Genomic DNA, 21,022 nt, shown 5'->3' with positions numbered 1-21,022 from the left:
GCTTAAAGGCCCATTTGCCAAATAATTAAAGGATTCTAGGATAGTAGGTCAATTTACTATGCCTAGGAGTCCTGAGCAGAATGGAGTGGCCGAAAGGCATAATCGCACCCTTAAGGATATGATGAGAAGTATGGTTAGTAGGGCAAGTTTACCTCAGTTTTTATGGGGTGAGAGGCTTTGAAGGCAACCTTTTACATCCTTAATCGAGTCCCTACTAAAGTTGTTCCATTAACCCCTTTTGAGTTATGGACTGAACGAAAACCTAGTTTGAACCATCTTAGAGTTTGGGGATGTCCTGCAGAAGTAAGGTTGTATAATCCAACTTTGAGCAAGTTGAACTCCAAAACTACTCGTTGCAACTTTGTTGCTTACCCTGATCATTCGAAAGGGTATCGATTTTATAACCTTTGCGGATGTACTAGAATTATGGAATCACAGACAGCAAAGTTTCTGAAATTGATGTGGCTGAGAAGGGTAGTTGTTCTTAGACTATAGAGAATAGTAGTGAGGTTGGGACGACAGTATCATTTGCTCTACCTATCTAGATGGATGTAGAGCCTACTACACCGATTGCTACACCTATTGAGATATAGGAGCTTGTTGTTGATATAGCTCCTACTGAGGTCTCTCAAGTTCAGGATGAGGTTGTGGAGGCTCCACTCAGGGGATCCACCAGGTTGAGGAGGTCAGCCATACCACCAGACTATATGGTCTATTTGGGAGAACATAACTACAATATCAGTTGTGTGATTGATCCAGTTTCTCATTCAGATGTTATTTCTAGTCCTCAGTCAGATTTGTGGTTGGATGCAATGAAAGATGAAATGCAATTGATCAAACATAATGGTGTTTGGGAGCTTGTTGAGTTACTTAAAGGTTTTTCGGTGAATGATTCTGATCATCTTGTATGTAGACTTAATAAGTCTATTTATGGGCTCAGGCAAGCTTCTAAGCAATGGTACTTTAAGTTTGACAGTGTTGCGACTTCATTCGGTTTTGTTGAAAACCAGGTAGATCAGTGTATATATCACAAGGTCAATGGGAACAGATTTATTTTCCTTATACTTTATGTGGATATCTTGCTTGCAAGCAGTGATCTAGGACTGTTGCATGAATCAAAGCAACTCATCTAGGGAGTTTGACATGAAGGACCTTGGTTTTGTCCTTGGCATTAAGATCCATAGGGATCGTTCTCGCGGACTGTTAGGTCTTTCTCAGAGGGCATATATTGATCGTGTTCTGGAGAGGTTCAGTATGCTGGATTGCAAATCTGGGAATGTTCTAATTCTCAAGGGTGATAAACTGAGCTTATTACAATACCCTAAAAGTAATATTGAGACAGATTTAATGAAGAAAGTACCCTACGCTAGTGCACTTGAAGTATCAAGTATGCACAAGTTTGTACCAGACCAGATATTGCTTTTGCAACAGAAGTTCTAGGCAAACATCAATCAGACCCTGGTCACGATCACTGGGTTGCTGCCAAGAAGGTTATGAGGTACTTAAAGGGGACAAAGAATTATACTTTGATTTACATACATGTTCACGACCTACAACTAGTAAGGTATACAGACTCTGACTTTGCTGGTTGTCAGGATGGCAGGAATTCCACATCAGGATATATTTTCTTAATGGTCGGTGGGGCAATATCATGGAAAAGTGCGAAACAGAAATTGATAACTTCTTCGACTATGCAAGCAGAATTTGTAGCATGTTGTGGAGCCATTACTCAGGCAATTTGGCTCAGGAACCTCATAAGGGAGTTGACAGTATTTGATTTTGTGGCTAGACCCATCCAGTTGTACTGTGATAACAGCTCTTCTGTGTTGTTCATTAACAACAATAAAGGTATCACAGGGTCCAAGCATATAGAGGTCAAATATTTGACCATAAAGGAAAAGGTTAAGAAGTGACATCACAATGGAGCATATTGGTACAGATGATATGGTAGTTGATCCCCTGACTAAAGGCCTTCGCCCTTGTGTTTTTAAGAGACATGTCATAGCATGGGCTTAGGAGCATCATGGGATGCGGTTGTTTAGTGGGAGATATGTTATTTTGCTCTATTGTGTAATAAAATTTTCATCTGTGTTCTTTTTACCTTTTGGTAATTTCTGGGATTATATATTAACTGTCTTTTGCATGCAATTATATTTAATAAAATGCAGTTTTTTTATAACTGTTGTATTTAACACGTGAGTGCTTTATATGTTGACATGTTATATATATATATATATATAAATGTTTGAAGTCTTAAGGTATGTGTTAACCTTGAGCAAAGGCTGGGGCATTCAGTTATTAGCCTTAAGGTATGTCTTATAACACAGTATAATTCGAGTTATTGAAGATAAAACATACAGGTTCATTGGAACCATAAAGAATTTTCTCAAATGTGGTTGTATCACTTAAGGGAGAGAAAATTACACTGACAAAGGGATAACACATATGGAACTATTATATGGGTGTTATCCAGTTGCCACACTACCATATTGAATCCATGTTAGTAGAGTTGAGAGCTCTCGTGATCATGGAAGGTCCTGTGTCGTTTACAAGATGCAGTTACTGCCATGATTTGGTGTTTGAGACTCTACGGGACAAGATTGACTATTAGAGATATCTCTAGATCATTTTAAAGACACGTGAATTAAGGTGATGATTAGCCTGAGATTGCTTTTTAAGGACAAAATAAGTTTTCAAAAAATTGATAGCAATTAATATAGCCCAAGTGGGAGAATGTTAGAATATTTCTATGTGGGTTTATAATAATTAGGTTTTTTGTGCTTTAATAAAACCAGGCTAATTATATGGTCTAATTAAGTGAGACATACAGACTTTAATTAGTTTAATATAGGATGGCTAGTGTGGGCTTTAGTTAACCATTGGACTTGTGATGAGTGGGTCCATTGGGAAACTTTATAAATAGAGAGCTAGGTCCCTCCTCTAACCCTAATCTTATTCACAATGTGCATTTTGGAGAGAGAGGGAGAAAGTGAAAGAGATAGGGTTTATTTTGGATTCTTCCCTTGTACATTCAGGTTCCTCATCTAGCCAGTGATCATAGGGGAATAGAGAAGTACCTTGCTACGTGGATCAGAAGGTGTTCCACTGCACATTGCTTTACTATAGATCCCAAACAAAGTACGCTTTTATTAATTATAGTTTCTATCCGATTGTTCTTGGTGTTCTTAATCTATCTATGGTGATCTATTGGGTCTAAGGATTATATCTAGTTGAGATTTTAATCCTACAGGCATGTGATTAATAAGGAAAGTTATAGTAAGAATAGCTTCAGACCAAAAAGTTTTAGGCACATGCATACCAAATAGAAGACTTCGATCGACTTCTAACAAATGACGATTTTTCCTCTCAGCTACCCCATTCTGTTGGGGTGTATCAAGTCTATCAACACAGACAAGCTAATGAATAATATCATTATCAGTAAAAAAAGTCTTATAGACCACCATACATTTAGTCCACCCTTTATCAGACAGGATAATTTTTATCCTGATTTCAAACTGAGTATGGACCATTTTATAGAAGTTTTTGAAGACATCATAAACATCACTCTTATGCTTCATAAGAAAGGTCCAAGTACGAGAAAAATCATCAACAAAAGAGACAAAATAACGATGGCCAAAGAGGGAGGTAGTGGGATAAGGTCCCCAAACATCAGTATGCACAATGTGAAAAGGAACAACCGATCTATTACCATGATAAGGATAAGATGAACGACAATGTTTAGCAAAAGTACATGGTTCACAATGAAATACATGAGAAGAAGAAAAAGATGTAAACAAGTGAGGTAACCGTTTCCTCATAACAACAAAAGAGGGATGTCCTAAACGCTAATGCCAAAGCATCACAGTCTATAGAACTAGCATCACTATGGCCACATGCATAGGACTGTGGTGCAGTGAAAAAAGGCGACTGCAGCTCAAGACGATATGGGCCCCCCTCCCACGTCCACTGCCAATAATCCTCTTCATCACCAAATCCTGAAAGAGATAATGAGAGAAAAAATGTGACACAATAATTCAAGGTTTTAGTTAAAGTGCTCACAAACAATAGATTCAGGGTAAGGTTAGGAACATGAAGGACAGAAGCAAGTGAAATGGAAGAGGTAACAAGGATACTGCGTTTACCAGAGAGAAGATAAGGTACCATCAATTACCCAAATCTTATCCTTACCAGAACAAATGGAATAGGAGTCATAGTAATGGGACGTACCAGTCATGTGGTCAGTGGCACCAGAGTCATGACCCACGAAGGAGTTGTGGAAGGTGCAGTGGTGGTGACATGCATAGTGGAAGCCGACGTATTCCATGAGGTAGATGGGCTATCAAGCTAAGACATAAACCAACAAAGCACTGCAATATCATCCTTAGAGAAGGAGTTGGTATCTGCCTGTGAGGAGTCTCTAGTATCAAACTCTGTCACAGTAGCATAGGTTGTAGCCCCTCCTTTGCGGCCACCACGTGTATTGGAACGGCCATGAACAACCCAGCACCTCTCGAGTATGTCCAGGTTTCCCACAATGATCACATTGTCGTCTATCTTTGTCATCTCCATGGGAAGGCCCTTGACCTCGGCCGCTTCCACGCCAATCTCTGTGGGTAGTGGAAGAAAGAGCAGAGCCCTCAAGTGAAGGTGTAGAATTCATGGCACCTCTCCTGGTCTTCTCACTCAGGAGGTAGCTACACACCTCCTCAAGTGTAGGTAAGGGTGATCGGCCCAAAATTTGTATCCGGATTTGTTCATATTCTGAATTCAACCCACCTAGAAGAATCAGAACACGCTCTTTTTCAAAAGATCTATAGACCTTGGCTTCATCATCAGGATTGGTCAAATGGAGATCTCTGTAATGAATACTCCTCCCAGAGTTCTATAACAGTATTATAGTAGTCAGAAATGGACTTACTCCCTTGCTTCATGGAGAGAGCCTACTGAAGAAGCTGGTAGACCTTCACAGTCACCTACCCTGTCATAAGTCCTAGAGACACTATCCCAAATATCCCTGGCAGTTTCCTTATAAATCTCCTACCTATCTCAGGTTTCTTGGAGAAAAGTAGCCAAGTCATGACAGTGGAGTTTACAGTTTCCCATTTCTAGTACCCTGGGTCTACGACAACAGGAGCCTTGATAGCCCCAGTAACATACCCTAGCTAGTTTTATATTTTAATATTTCCATGCAAATGCTTAGGGGGAGACATGTTATGCTTTACTCCCATTTTTTTTTTTTTTTTCTGTTGATAAAAGGGGGAGAATGATGTTGATTAAAGAAAGAAAATTTATTTTTTTGTTAAAATGTTTTTCTTCTTTAATCCACTTGTTTGTCATCACCAAAAAGCGAGAGATTGTTGAGGATACCCTCACTCCAGATTAGTTTTGATGATAACAAACAAGTGATACTCTAATGGCTATCTATCTAGTGTTATGTGAAGGACTAATGCCAAGATGCCTGACCTCGAGACAAAAACATGAAGTCAATGCACATCAAGTCAAGATGAAGGCTATGAAAGAAGAAGCTGAAGAACTGAACTCGTGAATACGAGAAGAGTATGAAGACTTGAAGACTTAAAGACATTTTAGAATAGGATGTAATACCACACACATTGCACGCACTACACTCGTAATGCATACATATGTAAGATTGACTCTAGGAGGAACCCATGACTAAGAACCTCAAGTGTATTGACCAAGCTAGAATGTCTAGACCTGATTTCAAGGGCACCTTAGTCATTCATAATAGCATATTTTAGAGACGGACTAAACTGGAGATATGTAGACAATCAAGTTGTGAAACCACTACAACTTGAATCAAGTCATTTGGATATCCCATGTGAAAGATATGAGTGATTGTGTAACTGCTAGTCAGTTAAAACACAAAACAGAGGCCATCCGGTAATTACCGGATTGAACAGGTACTACCGGTTAGGCTCTGTGAACAGAACACATATCAGACATGGCCAACAGAGGGCTGAACCAGTAATTACCGGATGCCTTCTGGAAATCTTTCCGGCTAACTGGATTGCTTCTGGATAAACTTGTATAAGCCCAACGGCTAGTTTTTTAGCCCCAACAGCTATATTTGGGCAACAATCACTTGATCCGGTTCCGGTAATTACCAGTTGAGGAAATTTTGACCGTTAAAGCTTATTTTCTTCCCAAAATAAGTGATTCTCTTGCCAAAATTGAGACGAACCCTCACCTATATAAATACCCCACTAATGACTTTATTAATTAACAATTAAGTGAGCATTAACAATCATTATCAAAGCCATTCAGTGAGATACAAGTTTTATTCAATTGAGTTCCAACTTTGTGGTCAAACCCAAACTCCAAGGAACTCAAGTACTATGTGGAAGTCTCCATCAACCTTAATATCCAAAGGGAGACTACTAAGGTGCATCATTATATAGTTCATATTCATTACACGCACCGCACAAGGTAACTCAAAACTTTATTCCACTTTACTTTTTCTTTTACACTTGTCTAGACTGTACTTAGGCTGGTGTAGGATTCTCTTGTCCTCATAAGATTGTAAAGATGCCTCTCTACCTTAAAGGAGATTGTAAAGGTGTCTCTCTACCTGTAAAGGAGACTATGTAAAAGCTTTTCTTCCCTACCTACTATACTGAAAGTGAGAACTAGTGGACTACCATACAAGAGGATCTTGTAAGGAGTGGACTAGACTCAAATTGAGTCGAACCATTATATATCTTGGTGTAGTGTGATTGTACTTAATTTATTCCGCAATTTTTATTTTACAATCACACTTGGGAATCCAATTATTCAAAAAGATTTAAATTTCACTAGTATAACCTATTTACCCCCCCCCTCTATGTTATTTCATACTGGTGATTATTAGGATTTATTTAACAAACTTTAAGATAATTGCATAACTTTTAGTACACACCATAGGAGACTAGCCTAGGTGCAAAAGCCAATCACTCATAATAAATCAAAGAGCATAACTCTTACATGTAGTTAAACAAATAAAATGTAACAATATAAGAACAATTGGAATTACATAAGTAGAACTACATTGCAAGTTAAGATCTGGGAATTAGATTGATGTCGGTGGGTGTCATCTGCCAATGGATTGAGTGGATGAATCTCTCTTCCACTATGAATTTTCTATTACTGCCGTGTATGAGTTTTAAAGCATGTTGTGTGGTCATATGGTATGCAATAATCATTTATGAGAGTAATTGGTCTGTTCATTTCACAGGAAATTTCTCAAATGCCGAAGCATACCTATCCCCAAGATGACCCGCAATTGCATAAGCATAGTTGCAATCGTAGGGCAAATCTTAACCCTCCACATGAATCTGAATATGAGGGTGAAGATGAGGTAACAGTTGCATCACCTGTGCCACCTCCTACACCATCTGTGATGACAACTCAAGATGTGGTTGCCATGATTAGTGGGGTGATGTAAGGCATCCAACAAAGCCTTCAACAGCAACAAAGAGAAGTCCAACAACAACAGAGGGCCATGATGAATGAGATGTCCACAACTATCTGTGCCAGGGAGACACCTATGGTACAACCCCCTATTGTGCAGCATACACCATCTGCTCCTCCTACACCAACTTTAGCCTAAGGAGTTCCAACTACTACACAACCAGCCAGTGGTCAGTCATCTCAGTCAATACTAGTGACACCACTTGGGCAGCATACACCAGACACAGTCGGTTGCACTAGTGTGGGTAGATAACTCCAAGTTAATGGAGAAATTTCAAAAGTACCGGCCACCTTATTTCAGTGGAGTGACCCATGACCCGTTGGCACCATCTTAATGGATAGAGGGTGTTGAGAAAGCTTTCATAGTGTTGGGGTGCACAGATGAACAAAAGATTTTATGTGCCAGTTATCAACTGCAGGATGAGGCACATGCTTGGTGGAAAGCCACAAGGCATATATTGTTGGCTACTCATCCCAACTCAACTTGGGATCGGTTTGTGGAGACCTTCTATGGGAATTATTTCCCTAAAAGTGTAAGGAGGCAGAATTTATGGCTTTAACACAAGGGCCAAAATCTGTCCTTGAATATCAACAACAGTTTGAGGCTCTATATTACTTTGCACCAGATCATATGAAGACTGATAGAGCTAAGGCCAAGAAATTTGAGAAGGGTTTGAGGGCTAGTATTGGAGCAGTGATGATTGCACATCACCTTCAGACCTATGCAGGGGTGGTTCAAACAGCCAAGTCCATAGAAGAGAAACAGAGAGATAATTATCAAGCTCAGGCAGCAAGGAAAGCAGACACCATCTGCTGGTAGAGGTTGCACTAGAGCAGTTAAAGTACACCACACTACTCCAGCTGCATTGCAATTTAGTAGATCATAAGTTGGCCAAGAATTACAACAGCCTAGGCCAGCAGCACCAGTACCTCAACAAGTGGGTCTACAGAAGAAGCAGTGTTTTGCATGTAAACAACTTGGACATAAGGATAGATCATGTTTATAGACAAAACAGTGTTTTACATGTGATCAATTTAGGTATATAGCTAGATTGTGTCCACAGAAGAAGATGGCAGACTCATATGTGGAACCCTCAACATCAATAACTATTCCAACTAGTTCTGATGCAACAAGGTATCAGAATGCAAGGAGGGGCATTTGCAAATGACAGTGGAAGAGGCCAAGGCTACATCTGAGATATTCATGGGTACATTGTTGACATTGATGAAATCCTCACATGCATTGTCATACCTGGTATATCTTATTTAATTAATAATCTTATGTGCATTGGAACCTAATACCTTCCAGTTGTTGTATTTTCATTCCCTGCTGTCAAGATGCATAAAAGGTAAAAGAGTCTGGTACACGAAGTTGATAGTTGGTATCTTACTAGTGGAGATATGAGTTACCATGTTTCATCCACACACTTGAGTGGGACTTGATAACTCGATTGAGAAAGTTAGATATGAAGGAGTTTTGATGATTGTATTGGATATGGAGTGGCTATCCGCCTACAAAGCTCATAGGTGATGTGTAGACTTACTACCCAAGAAAGTAAGGTGAAGAAGACAAAAAGGGTGGTCATGTCGGCACCTTAGATGAAGAAGATATTAGGCAAGTGTTGCAAAGCATACCTGGACTTCACAATTACCTAAACATGAAAGCTACACCATGTGTAAAATTTTAGAAATATTCAGTATCAGGATATATTAATTCCAATTGACACTGCATAAATAATATTATAAAATGATTCCAGACGCGACCCTTGCTTCACTGACTGTCATTGAGTCGTGAAAAAGGGCAAAGATGAGATCTACAGTTGCCATTGATCACGAGTGGTATTCACGAAGACCTCAGCCGTAAGTACCAAAAGGCAGATGAAGTAGTAAGAGTGTTCTCTTTATAAAGAAGTGAGAATGGTATCAAGAAACTAATACCTAAAATGATGTGCCACACAACGGATCCGAGGTTGATCAGTAGCAATACTGAATCGGAACGACCAGGTCAATATTGAAAATGTGGAATAGTGAGAATGATAATTAATTCATGTGAGTAAACCTGAGATCAAGTTGTATGGATGATTTAAGAGTAAAGAAAACAATTTATGAGATAAGAATGTGAGGAAACATTATGGACCATTGAGGATCTGGATTATATGATCATTTAATATGTGTCTGAGTATGTGGAGAAAGCATATGAAAGTTAAAGCATGATATCTAGAATTGTGAAGATTTAAATTTTAAATTTGAGTAAACTGTGGATAATGGAATATTGGGAAGACTTAGCATGATTGAATGTAGTGAGAGGTCAAGCAGTGTGAATAGAGGTATGGAAGTTTGATTGCATAAAGTCAGAAGCCCTAAACTTGTGAAGCCATGTAAATGATGGGATATCATCTTGGGTATTTGGTTGAAGCTTTAAAATAAAAATAAAAAGAAAAAGGGGAAATATATTATAATATGATTAATAGTTTGACTTGGGAGAAATGAAATGGAAAATGGAATCTATAGGTATGGTTCTCATAAAGTGAAGAGAGTGAAATTGTGGACCAACTAATATAGAATCAGTGTGGAATTATAGGACTCTGTAAATCTTTACAGAGATCAGATCTGAGTACCCTGTGAAGATATATGGGCGAGACAGGAAAAATATTTGTATGTGAGAAGATATAACAGGGTTGATATTGGAAAGTGAGAAGTAGAGAGGTATGTTGATTTTGCAGTTCTCGAGGGACTAAGGACATGAATAGATAAGGGACCAGTTTGGCCAATGGATGTGTTAATGTGTGTTGCTGAGATCAGCCAGTATTACCAAGACATGTGGCCATGTTAGTAACACTGAGTGGAAGTTCGATATTGCAACTCAGTGGATAAGAGTGGTATTAAGTGAACGGGATTGATCCTCGATGATGAACAACCTTACAAATTTCGAGGACGAAATTTTTGTAAGGAGGGGGGAAATTGTGACACCCTAAACTGAAAGCAGCTGACCTCAGTGTCAGGACTTAGCTAGCAGAGGAGATAGGCTGCCTTGCTATGGATCCACTTGTACAACAGTAAGAGAGGGAAGTTTGGCAGATCCACTAGTCAAGAAGAGGTATAAAATGGCCAACATAGAAGTGGAACTAGTTACATTGAGAGGACTCATAAGCCAAGAAGATGGGACAGTTGATGGCCTGAAAAGGCGCTGCAACCGGTAGGCCACTCAGCTGCCAACCGGCCAGCCAGTTTGGCTGGCAGAATACTAAAAAATGTGTTTTTCCTGTGTGGGGCCCACATCCCTACACCGTAGAGCCTCACAATTACCCAATATGTAGAGGTCCTACTGCTGACCAAATCCAACCTAATAGGTTAGTATTTGGTGGGCCCCATTGAGGGGAATTAAATTTTAAATAGTTAGATGTTTTTAAAAGTAGTTTAAAGAATTAATTTTTGGAATTATGCAATTCAGCCAAACAGGCCCTAGTGTAATGTGTTTTAGCCTCTATAAATATATTCCATCCTCCCATTTACTTCATTTCAGCCTTTCACAAGCTGAAAACGTTGGGGAGAGGAGAGGAGAAAAGAAAGGAAAAAGAAGAAGAAGAGAAGAAGGAAGGAAGGCTGAAATTTTTGGGTTGCATAGGCTGCTGCTACTGCATGCTGCTGATCCCTTCTACTGCTGCCTACCCAATTCTGCTACATGCTTGCTTTTGGACCTGCTGCTGTCCTTGTAGCTGAACAGCTCGTCTTTGTGCAAAACTATGCAAACAAGCTGAAATAGGAGTTGTGCATGTGGCTGCTGTACTTACTGTTGCACCTGCAAAATTAAGGTAAGGAAGTGTTCTTTGATGGCTGTTTACAGGGTAGAAGTAGGTTCAGCCATGTATCTAAGCATGCAGCCACCCAGAATTGGGAATCTTGGAGTGCATGAATCGGATTTGGCTGAATTTAGTTGTAGAGACCTAGGATGGGTGTTGCATGCATGCTGAATTTTCTTGAAGGGTAGTAGCATGTTAGGGTTATGGCTGCATGTGTAACTGTGAGATGATATTGAGTTCCCAAGCTGGGATTTAATTCCCTAGAACTGGATCCTTGGTTTCAGAGTGGGTTTAGAGACCCAATTTGACTCTGACCCATCTCTAGGAGCCCTGGATCTTAGGGCTTTTGCCATACAAGGATACTTCTATGTAATTGGGGCTGGGAATGAAATATACATGCAAGTAATTTCAGATTTAAGGTATAAGTGTATTACTGCTGTATTCTCTTGACTGAATTGGGAAGAAATTGCCCAATTCCTTCCCTATAAATTATGAATTGCCACTCCTGAGCTCAATTGGAACTGATGCATGGTACTACCATGTTTCTTATAATTTTTCAGCTTCATATGACTGATGAACTAGATGGGATAACCCCAATTGGATGAATTGGATATGTAGGTTGTCAATTTGGGGTTTGTTACAATCCTAGAGATCTGTAACCAAACCAAAGAAAAGAGAAAAGAAGAGAAGAAGAGAAGAAAGAAGAGAGAGAGAGAGGTGTGATCGATGGTACGCCCAAAAGAGAGGAGAGACCTGCGATCAGTCTAGAATAGATTGATCATAGGTTTTAGTCCTTTACTTATATTAAAATAATGCTGAAAGTAAAAGACAAAAGTACCCCCATTGCCTAATTAAAGGCAAAGCCATATCACAGAAATATGGGAGCCGATAGGACCCAAAATACCCCTATCGGCCCTATCAGTTTTAAAGTTTAGCGCAACACTCCCCCTCAAGCTGGAGCATACACATCACCCATGCTCAGCTTGGTACAACCATTACGAAAACTAGGAGCAAACAGTGACTTAGTGAACATATCAACCAACTGATCTAATAAAGGAATAAAAGAAGTCTCAATCAGCTTCTTCAGAACAGCATTACGAACAAAGTGGCAATCCACCTCTATGTGTTTGGTCCTCTCATGGAAGACTGGATTACTAGCAATGTACACTACAACTTGGTTGTCACAATACATCCGCATAGGCTTGGTCACTGGAAATCCCAACTCCAAGAGTAAAGACCATAGCCACATTAACTCAGCAGCGATATGAGCCATAGCTCTGTATTCTACTTCTGCACTAGATCGAGCAATGGTAGTCTGCTTCTTGCTACGCCATGTAACCAGATTACCTCTAACAAATGTACAATAACCAATAGTAGATCTCCGATCATTAGCAGAGCCGGCCCAATCAACATCAGAATAGCCAACTAGTTCCATATGCCAATTAAGACGATAGATCAAACCTTTTCCAGGAGCACCCTTTAGATAACGAAGAACACGGATAGCAGCATCCCAATGTGCTTTTCTGAGGAGACTGCAAGAACTGACTGAGGACTCCAACAGCATAGGAGATGTCAGGATGTGTTACAGTAAGATAAATCAGCTTGCCAATCAAACTCCTATACCAATGCATATCCTGAAGAGGTTCGCCATCATTAACACCAAACTTTTGGTGAGGATCCATAGGGATATCAACAGGTTTGGATGCAAGCATGTCAGTATCAGATAAAAGGTCCAACACGTATTTCCTTTGAGACAGACTGATCCCTTTCTTACATCGGATCACCTCAATCCCAAGAAAATAGTGAAGTTGGCCCAAGTCCTTGGTCTGAAAGTGTTACCATAGATAAGCCTTTACTTCAGAAATTCTTGCCTCATCATTACCAATAAGAATTATATCATCAATATAAACTACCAAGACAACCAGTTTTCACCTTTGCAACGAACAAAGATAGAATGATCAGAATAACACTAAGAAAAACCACAAGTGACTATGGTAGCAGTGAACTTGTCAAACCATGCCCTAGGGGACTGTTTAAGTCCATAGATAGCCTTATGTAAGCGACACACATGACCTTTATTCTCCCCTTGAGCAAGATAAGCAGAAGGTTACTCCATATACACCTCTTCCTGTAGGTCACCATACAAGAAGGCATTCTTGATGTCCAACTGAAACAAGGTCTAATCAAAGTTGACAGCAAGAGAATTAAGTAGAAGAACAGAGTTCAACCTAGCAGCTGGGGAGAATGTCTCAAAATAATCAACTCTGCATGTCTGAGTATACCCCTTGGCTACCAGACGGGCTTTCAACCGCTCAACAGAGCCATCAAAGTGATACTTAAAAGTGTACACCCAACGACACTTCACCAAATCCTTACCAGGAGGTAAATCTACCAGACTCCTAGTACCACGACTCAAGAGAGCATCCATTTCTACATCCATGGCAGTTTTCCATCCAAAAATAGTTAGGGCATCATTATGGGTGCGGGGAATAGGGTTAGTAGAAAGTGACAAGGCAAAACCATGGATGGTAGAGGGAAGATGAGACAAGGAAACAAAGCTATCAATAGGATACATAACCATAGATTTTTTAGTGCAAGAACGTGTACCTTTCCTTTGAGCAATTGGTAAGTCATTAAGCGGAGAAGGAGGAGGAGCTTCACCAGAGAAAGGTGGCAGTGGAGGAAATGAATCATTTGGAGTATTGGTTTCTCCACTTAGCTGTCCAACCTTCTTCTTGCACTGATAAACCTGTAGAGGAGGTGAGTCACTGGCACTGGGCACATCAGGGAAGGGAATGAGAGATGGAATGGATGGAGGAGATGGAGAAGTTCACTCCATACCAGACTGGGACACCTGAGGAGAAAAGAATGATGTGCCTTCCAAGAAGGTCACATCGGCACTAACAAAGTTCCTGTAAGTAATGGGGTCATAGAACTTATACCCTTTCTGAGTATGTGAACAACCCAAAAAAATGCACTTGGTAAACCTAGGAGACAGTTTATTTATGTGCACATGCAAATTATCGACAAAACACACAGCCAAAGACTCAAGGAGGAATAGGAAAACTCGGCAAAGTAAGGAACATAATAGAAAAAGGGGACCTATCTGAAAGCACTGAAGATGGCATGCGATTAATAAGTGACATGTAGTTAAAACCCCATCAAACCAAAAATGCTTAGGAATATGCATATGAATCATAATAGCACGGGCTACCTCGAGTAGATGCCAGTTCTTGCGCTCTGCTACCCCATTTTTTTTATGGGGTATAGGTGCAGCTAGTTTGGTGTATCATCCCACGGTTGGAAAAAAAATCAGAAATATCATTTTGAGCATATTTTATTCATTATTAGAACGAAAAATCTTAATTAAAATGCCAAACAAAGTTTTTATTTCATTATAGAATTACTGAAACACAGATAAAAATTCAGATTTGTCCTTTAATATGTAAAGCCAGGTAAGGCAAGAATGATCATCCACAAAATTCACAAAATAACGAAAACCAAATCTATTACTAACTCTGCAAGGAACCCTTACAGCAGAATGGACTAAGGAAAATAAAGACGGCCTACGAGACAGAGCGAGATGGGAAGGACACACGGTGATGTTTTCTCAACTCACAGGCCTCATATTCTAACCTAATCACAGACTTAAAACTAAGAAATAAAAGTTGCAACCTAGCTAAAGATAAATGTCCTAAACGACAGTACCATTGGAAAGGAGTCACATCCCCAACAGCAGTAGCAGCAGCAGAAGAAGTAGGAGAACCACAGTTGAGATAATATAAACCATCTTTTTCACGCCCTCCACCAATCATCTTCCTCGTGTGAAGATCCTGAAAAACACATTAAGAGGGAAAGAAGGTTACTGAGCAATTTAATGAACTAGTTAACTGGCTCATAGAAAGAAGACTTAATGGGAATTATGGAATATGTAGCACAGAAGATAAATTCAGTGAGGATGTGGGTGATATAGCACCATGGCCGAGAACCGGAGTGGGAGCACCGTTGGCAAGAATAACAGATGTAGAACTGGTACTAGAAGAAAAGGTTTTAAAAAGTGATGACTTACTAGTCAGATGGGCAGAAGCACCTGAATCAATGATCCAAGGGTTAAAGGTAGTGGTAAGAGGGTTGAGGTACCTGCATGAGCTAAGGTGGCAACGGATGCAAACCCACCATTGGATGTATTAGAGAATGTCTCGAGAGTGTGCAAGCGCTGGAACAATTGATTGATGTCATCGCACAGGCTGGTAGAAGAATCTCCTGATGAATGGCTCAGTTTAGTAACGATAGAAGACCCAATGTCAATACCATCGTCTGACACAGCATGATTGGCTAACTGGGTGGCCCACTCTGGCTTGCCATGCTTTATCTCGACAGTATGGTTAAGCTTCCCACAGTAAGTACACTAACGAGATGCAAGATTAGACGGCTGTCCACTAGAACCTCGACCAGCCAACCCACGTCCTCCCCCACGATTGTGACCATGTCCACGGTTGGCAAGGCAGAATTGTCTTTGTAAGACTGATCAGGTTTTGTTGATGAAGTAATACACTGCAGTCGCGAATAAGTGTCATTCAGAGTAGGAATAGTATCTGTGATACCCTACTTTTAAAACCTGGTTCACTTACACGATTGACCCGGTTTAACCATGCAGAACCCGAACCAGAGAGGGTTAAGGCGGGTTCCCTATGGACCATGATGGCAAGGGTGACTTTGAACACAAGTTGGCCAGACAAGTCCGAGTCAGTGCCAAAGGAGACAGGTGTACCCAAGCCATATACATGCACGTACCATAAGGCCATATACGGGTAATGCTAGTATGTAGCCGCATCCTAAAGTGTATACATATTATATATCTTGTGCCAAGAGTGAGATACATGCTGAGAGTCGAATTCCATCGAAATCTCAACTGTTTGGCTAAGTTTTGACCAACAGGTGGGCGGTCACAAGTGGGCAAACCCGCCCACCAGTGTGACCCACCAATGTGGTTACCAAATATTGTCTAGTATAAATAGTACTTATTGTTTTCCTTTTTCTCATTTAATGCCTCAAAGAGCGGGTGAGAAAAGTAAAGAAGAGAGAAAATAAAGGAAGAAAAGAGAACGAAGAGGAAGAAAGGAAAAGAAAAAAAGGAAGAAATGATTTTAAGTGACACCGAGGTTTGATCTTCTCATTCCAGCACCGGAAAAGTGATCCCCAACACGAGACCTACGATTTGTGGTGAGTGAAGTTATACTTCTTAAACTTTCACAAAACCCCAAGTGAAACCCTTGATTTGGGTAGAGTTCCATGAGATCTTGTTAATCCCACTTGAGATGATGAATCTAAGGTTTAATAGATGGTCTATGTGTTGATTTTGAAAGTTAAAGAAGTGTTTGCAAGATTTGAGAAGCATTGGTGATTTCTTCAGTTAAGAGGTGATTTTGGGGTTTTAGAAGAGTTCTTGAGCAAATAATGTAAGATTGCTTTTCAATCCTTAAATCTAACTTAGATCTAAGTTAGAATCATCTTATAAGACCTTAGATGTGTGGACAATGTAATTCGAACAGCCCCATTTGGTTTTCCAAAGGTTGAGGAGTGTTTTAAGAGAGAACCAATTTTCGCACCAACAGGTGGGCGAAGACCGGAGGGGGAACCCGCCCACCTGTAGGGGCCCTCCTGTTGGGGGTAGAACCTTAATTCCAACAGGTGGGCAAGGACCGGTGGGCTATCTGGCCTGCCTATTAAACCGATGGGCGAAGACCGGTGGGCTATCTGGCCTGCCTGTTGAACCGGTGGGCAAAGACTGGTGGGCTGTCTGGCCCACCTATTGGCCCACCAGTCAGATTTTTTAGCCCGAATGGGCCCAAAAAGGGCGGACAACCTTCTTTTATGATTTTAAACATGATTTAAACATCAAACCTCGTTAGTTTTGACCCCAAGGTGGTGAAATGCTAACCTCATTCGCTTATGATAGGTTCCACTAGAATTTACATTTCTCACGCCGGATCTCACCCGTACCGAACATGAACTTTTGTACCCAACAGGTAAGTGGGGAGAGGACATTTGACTTTATTTTAAGGCATGTTTTTGCATCAATAAATTGTATCTAGACTAGCCATGTCATCATACAAATTATGTGTAGATTAGTCATCCATGTATGCACGCAATGCTTGTGCATTTTAAACAAATGATTTATAATATGTGTTATGCTTTACATTCTCAATGCTAAATGATTGATGTGCTTATGTGATGAATGGTTGGATTACTATGCATGATGCATTATTAGACTAGATGCTGTAGTCGGTTTGGAAACGAGTGCATTGGTGGCCCGTGGTATGGGATGTGGTGGCACTATGCAATTGTACTTTGTCATATTGGAGCATGCGGTTTAGGATTATCATTCCCTATGCTACGACCCTTCCTAATAGGGGGTTGAGGTGTTGGGTTATCACTTGGGGGGAAGCAGTGGTCGCAGTTGTCAGGTCACTGTGGCGGTTAGACATACGACTGATTGGTCATTAAGACAGTCGACAACCTCAGTGGTATATTCAAGAGGGTCAATCGTACTGCTTTTAAATTGCCGGGGTCGGCACCTTTATATTTCTGTCATTTACTTTTATGTTGAGAGCCGGTGGTCGACATGCTTGACTTTTCTGAGTACTCACAGTGGGCCTTCTCCGACAACCCTATGGGCGTATCGTGGGATGGAGTTCACAACTCGTACCCGGGGCATACACACACTGTGGTTGTGAGTAGCACATAACCTAAAACTTAGCAATGTTGTTTAAGGAGATAAGATTTAAAATGAATTGCATTGCATATAGTGCATATGGATGTGAATGTTTGTGTGGTCTTTCTTTTCACTTACTAAGCTAGTGAGCTCATCCCACGTGCACACCTCTTTTAGATGATTTTACAGGTCACCCGCCTGAAGATCAGGAGTCAGGCCCCACAGTCAAGTTTCCTGTTGAGGATTGGTGGGTCCCTGAGAAGCATGAGCTCGGTGCTAATTGCATATGCGAGGGTTGTGCTACGGGACCGCAGTAATGACACCGTACAGGATTTCGCTTTTTGATTTTTGATGACCTCCCTTTTTGTGTACTTGATATGTAAATTATTATTATTTTTGTGTAAATATCATGCCTACGGGCCCACATGTACTTAGCTATTTACTACAATTTGGGTATCAAGTATATTGGGGATATTTACAGGTAATTTAAGTCTTCCGCTGAACTTTTGAACACTTATCTTAGATGTGGGTATGCTGTGGTGAGGTACTGTATCAGATGATTGATGAGCACAATAATGTGTGAAATCTTAGGGATATAAATGTACATTTTGCCCCACTTTGGATAGTACTACTTTTATTTTTCTTTTTTCTTTTTTTTAGTTTCCAAGTCTACAAGAGAAAGTGCTTAAAGTGAATCAAGAACTGGTCCAAGCTTGAACTAACTTGTCCAAAGGTGGGACCCACTCATTGGTACCACATCCTCTCTCCTACAAAATCCTGAAGATTATTCTCTCTCCTTGCCACCTCACAAGGTCTTGAAGATGCTATGCAAAGATTCCTTTCTGATTTAATCAAGATTGCAAGATATTGGTTAATATTGCAAGGAAGGAATAGAATTTTTTAATTTTAGAAACGGATTCTCTCTTTCCTCACAATATCTCAGAGAATGAGGATTTTTACCAAGATTTAATTTTATTTTATTTTCTTTCTTTTCTCAAAGAATACTTGTAGAAGGAAGGAGGCAAGACAAAAGCCCTATAAAAGCCCCTTCCTCCCCCCTCCTATTTTTTATTCCCCTTAGTTTATGCTTAGTTTTCTTCTCTCTCTCCCTCTCTCTCTTTAGTTTTAGTTCTTCTCTATTTTGCCTTTAATCACTTTTGTAATAGTTTTTTTATGTCAATTAATGCAAGCACTCTTTTATTCTTATTCAGTCTTTTATGTTTATGATTTATGCAATTGAGTTGTAATTTTTAAAGTTATAGTTCTAGGCTTAGATCTAGGTGACAAGATCACAAGCCGTGGAGCATCTTTTTTTTCAAGTTCAGTTTTTTTTGTTTCAAGATTTGTTTTCTCTAGTACTAGAAATTTCAGATTTGGTTTATTCCAGATCTGGTTTTAGTACTGGTAGTATCTCAAATCACCCAAGCTTTCAAATTCAAGGGTTGAAGTTCAAGTAAGTAGGCTCCTTCAATAGTCTTCTCTCCCCCCTCTCATTCCCTCTTCTGACTACCCTTTCTTTCTTAATTTAGGATTTTAATTTTAGTCGTTACATTATTGTTATCCCTTTCTCCCAAGGTTTATGGATAGTGTATGTGTTGGCTTTGCCCCTCCTAGCCATAGAACCATCAATTTATTGCTTTTATTTTAATTGTCTCCCTTTCCCTAAAGCCAAGTAGAGTAACCCTTATAAGAGTGATTCTCTGGTCAAGTAGGGAAGCTCATATTATGATGCATCCCTCGGGCTAAGTAGAGAAACCTACTTGTGAGTCTCTCTCTAGCTTTCTCCCCTTTCTTTTACTTTATTTTTATTTCAGCATTTTTTTTCTTTATTTTTTTTTAATTGCGTGGGTTGTTTATTTTCACTTATTTATTTATTTAATTTTAATTGCGTGGCTTGCATCTTTAAATTCTTAGATGACGAATGGTTAGGACGTTATTTTAGATACATATGTTTAGGACGGTAGTTAGAATTAGATCACAATCATTAATAGGTTCACTTTCGCATTATTAAAAGAAAAAACAAATAAAGTGGCTGCTCTCTCTGAGTTCAACCCGTAGCTACACTGATCCGCACGCTTGCGGTTACATTTTAAATCTCAAACAATGATCCTGGCAGGTTTTGGGTTAACCGGAGTTAACTCGGTCACTGGTCAGGTTCTGTGTGAACGGGGCATGACAACGGTGGTATCAGAGCGTGATGCTCTATCCACTCACAGCATACCATTTAGATCCTATAGAATCTATAATAGGAAATGGGGTTGGGTAAATGTAAAACACTTTAAAGAATTAAAAGCTGAAAAAAAAAATGTTTGCATTTAATTATTGCATTTTATGGCATGCATGAGAGAAAGGTTGCTTGGAATAAATAAAAGATTAGTTATTTGATTTCATAATCCATCGAGTACGGATTTAACAAAATTTCGGTAGCATAACAACGTTAAAATAAGATTTCCCAAAATTTTCAAATACAAGCACCTGATAGACAACATACATATACGAATAAGCATAATCAACAAAGGCTAACTAATGTTGTTACAACCAAATTACAATAAGTTTATCAAGCATACAAAACTAACTAAAAGCCACCAACAACATCATAACACCATACTAGTAAGCCCAAATTTCAGAGAAAAGTACAAAAAAAAAAAAAAATAGTCCGCCATAAACACATAAACAACATAAAGACAAGTAAAAAGCTGATTAGGATAGGCAAGCTAAGTCCTCAGAGACCCTCGTCATCATCTAGCTCTACTACTCCATCCCTACTAGGCCTCGATTTAACATTGAGCCAGCAGTCGTAGTAATCAAACCTCGTATTCACTAGTTGCACATCCCTCCGGAGTCGGGTAAAGTCCGCTGAAATAGCATTAGCCGTTGTGTCCAAATCCTCGCTCAATCTTAGGAAGGAATTCTCTAATGTAGCCTGCCTTTCTAAGATATTTTCCTCTAGTAGCACTCTCATCTAGTCTTCTCAAAAGCTGATCTTGCCCATCTTTTAAGGCCCTCATGCTGGTCATTATGCTCTCAAAGTCAAATGTAC

At 39.8% G+C, this 21,022-nt stretch overlaps 1 protein-coding gene across 6 annotated transcripts in view; it reads right to left on the bottom strand.

Moving 5' to 3' along the window:
* The window catches only part of LOC122070355 (protein FAR1-RELATED SEQUENCE 5), a 78,806-nt gene that overhangs the window by 32,324 nt on the left and 25,460 nt on the right, over window positions 1-21,022 (bottom strand). Inside the window, exon 3 of one of the 6 annotated variants that reach the window (XM_042634499.1) lies at window positions 3,602-3,995. The exons of the other annotated variants lie outside the window; for them this stretch is intronic. Coding sequence (XP_042490433.1) covers window positions 3,867-3,995 — 129 coding nt within the window. The 3' untranslated portion in view covers window positions 3,602-3,866. Of the gene's footprint in view, window positions 1-3,601; window positions 3,996-21,022 lie in introns of those variants that run through there. 6 annotated transcript variants of the gene reach the window in all.

The sequence above is a fragment of the Macadamia integrifolia genome, unplaced genomic scaffold (genome assembly GCF_013358625.1).
Source record: "Macadamia integrifolia cultivar HAES 741 unplaced genomic scaffold, SCU_Mint_v3 scaffold896, whole genome shotgun sequence".
NCBI classification, from domain to species: domain Eukaryota; kingdom Viridiplantae; phylum Streptophyta; class Magnoliopsida; order Proteales; family Proteaceae; genus Macadamia; species Macadamia integrifolia.
Note: the sequence above shows the minus strand (reverse complement) of the source record. Positions and strands in the feature narration are given on the sequence as shown.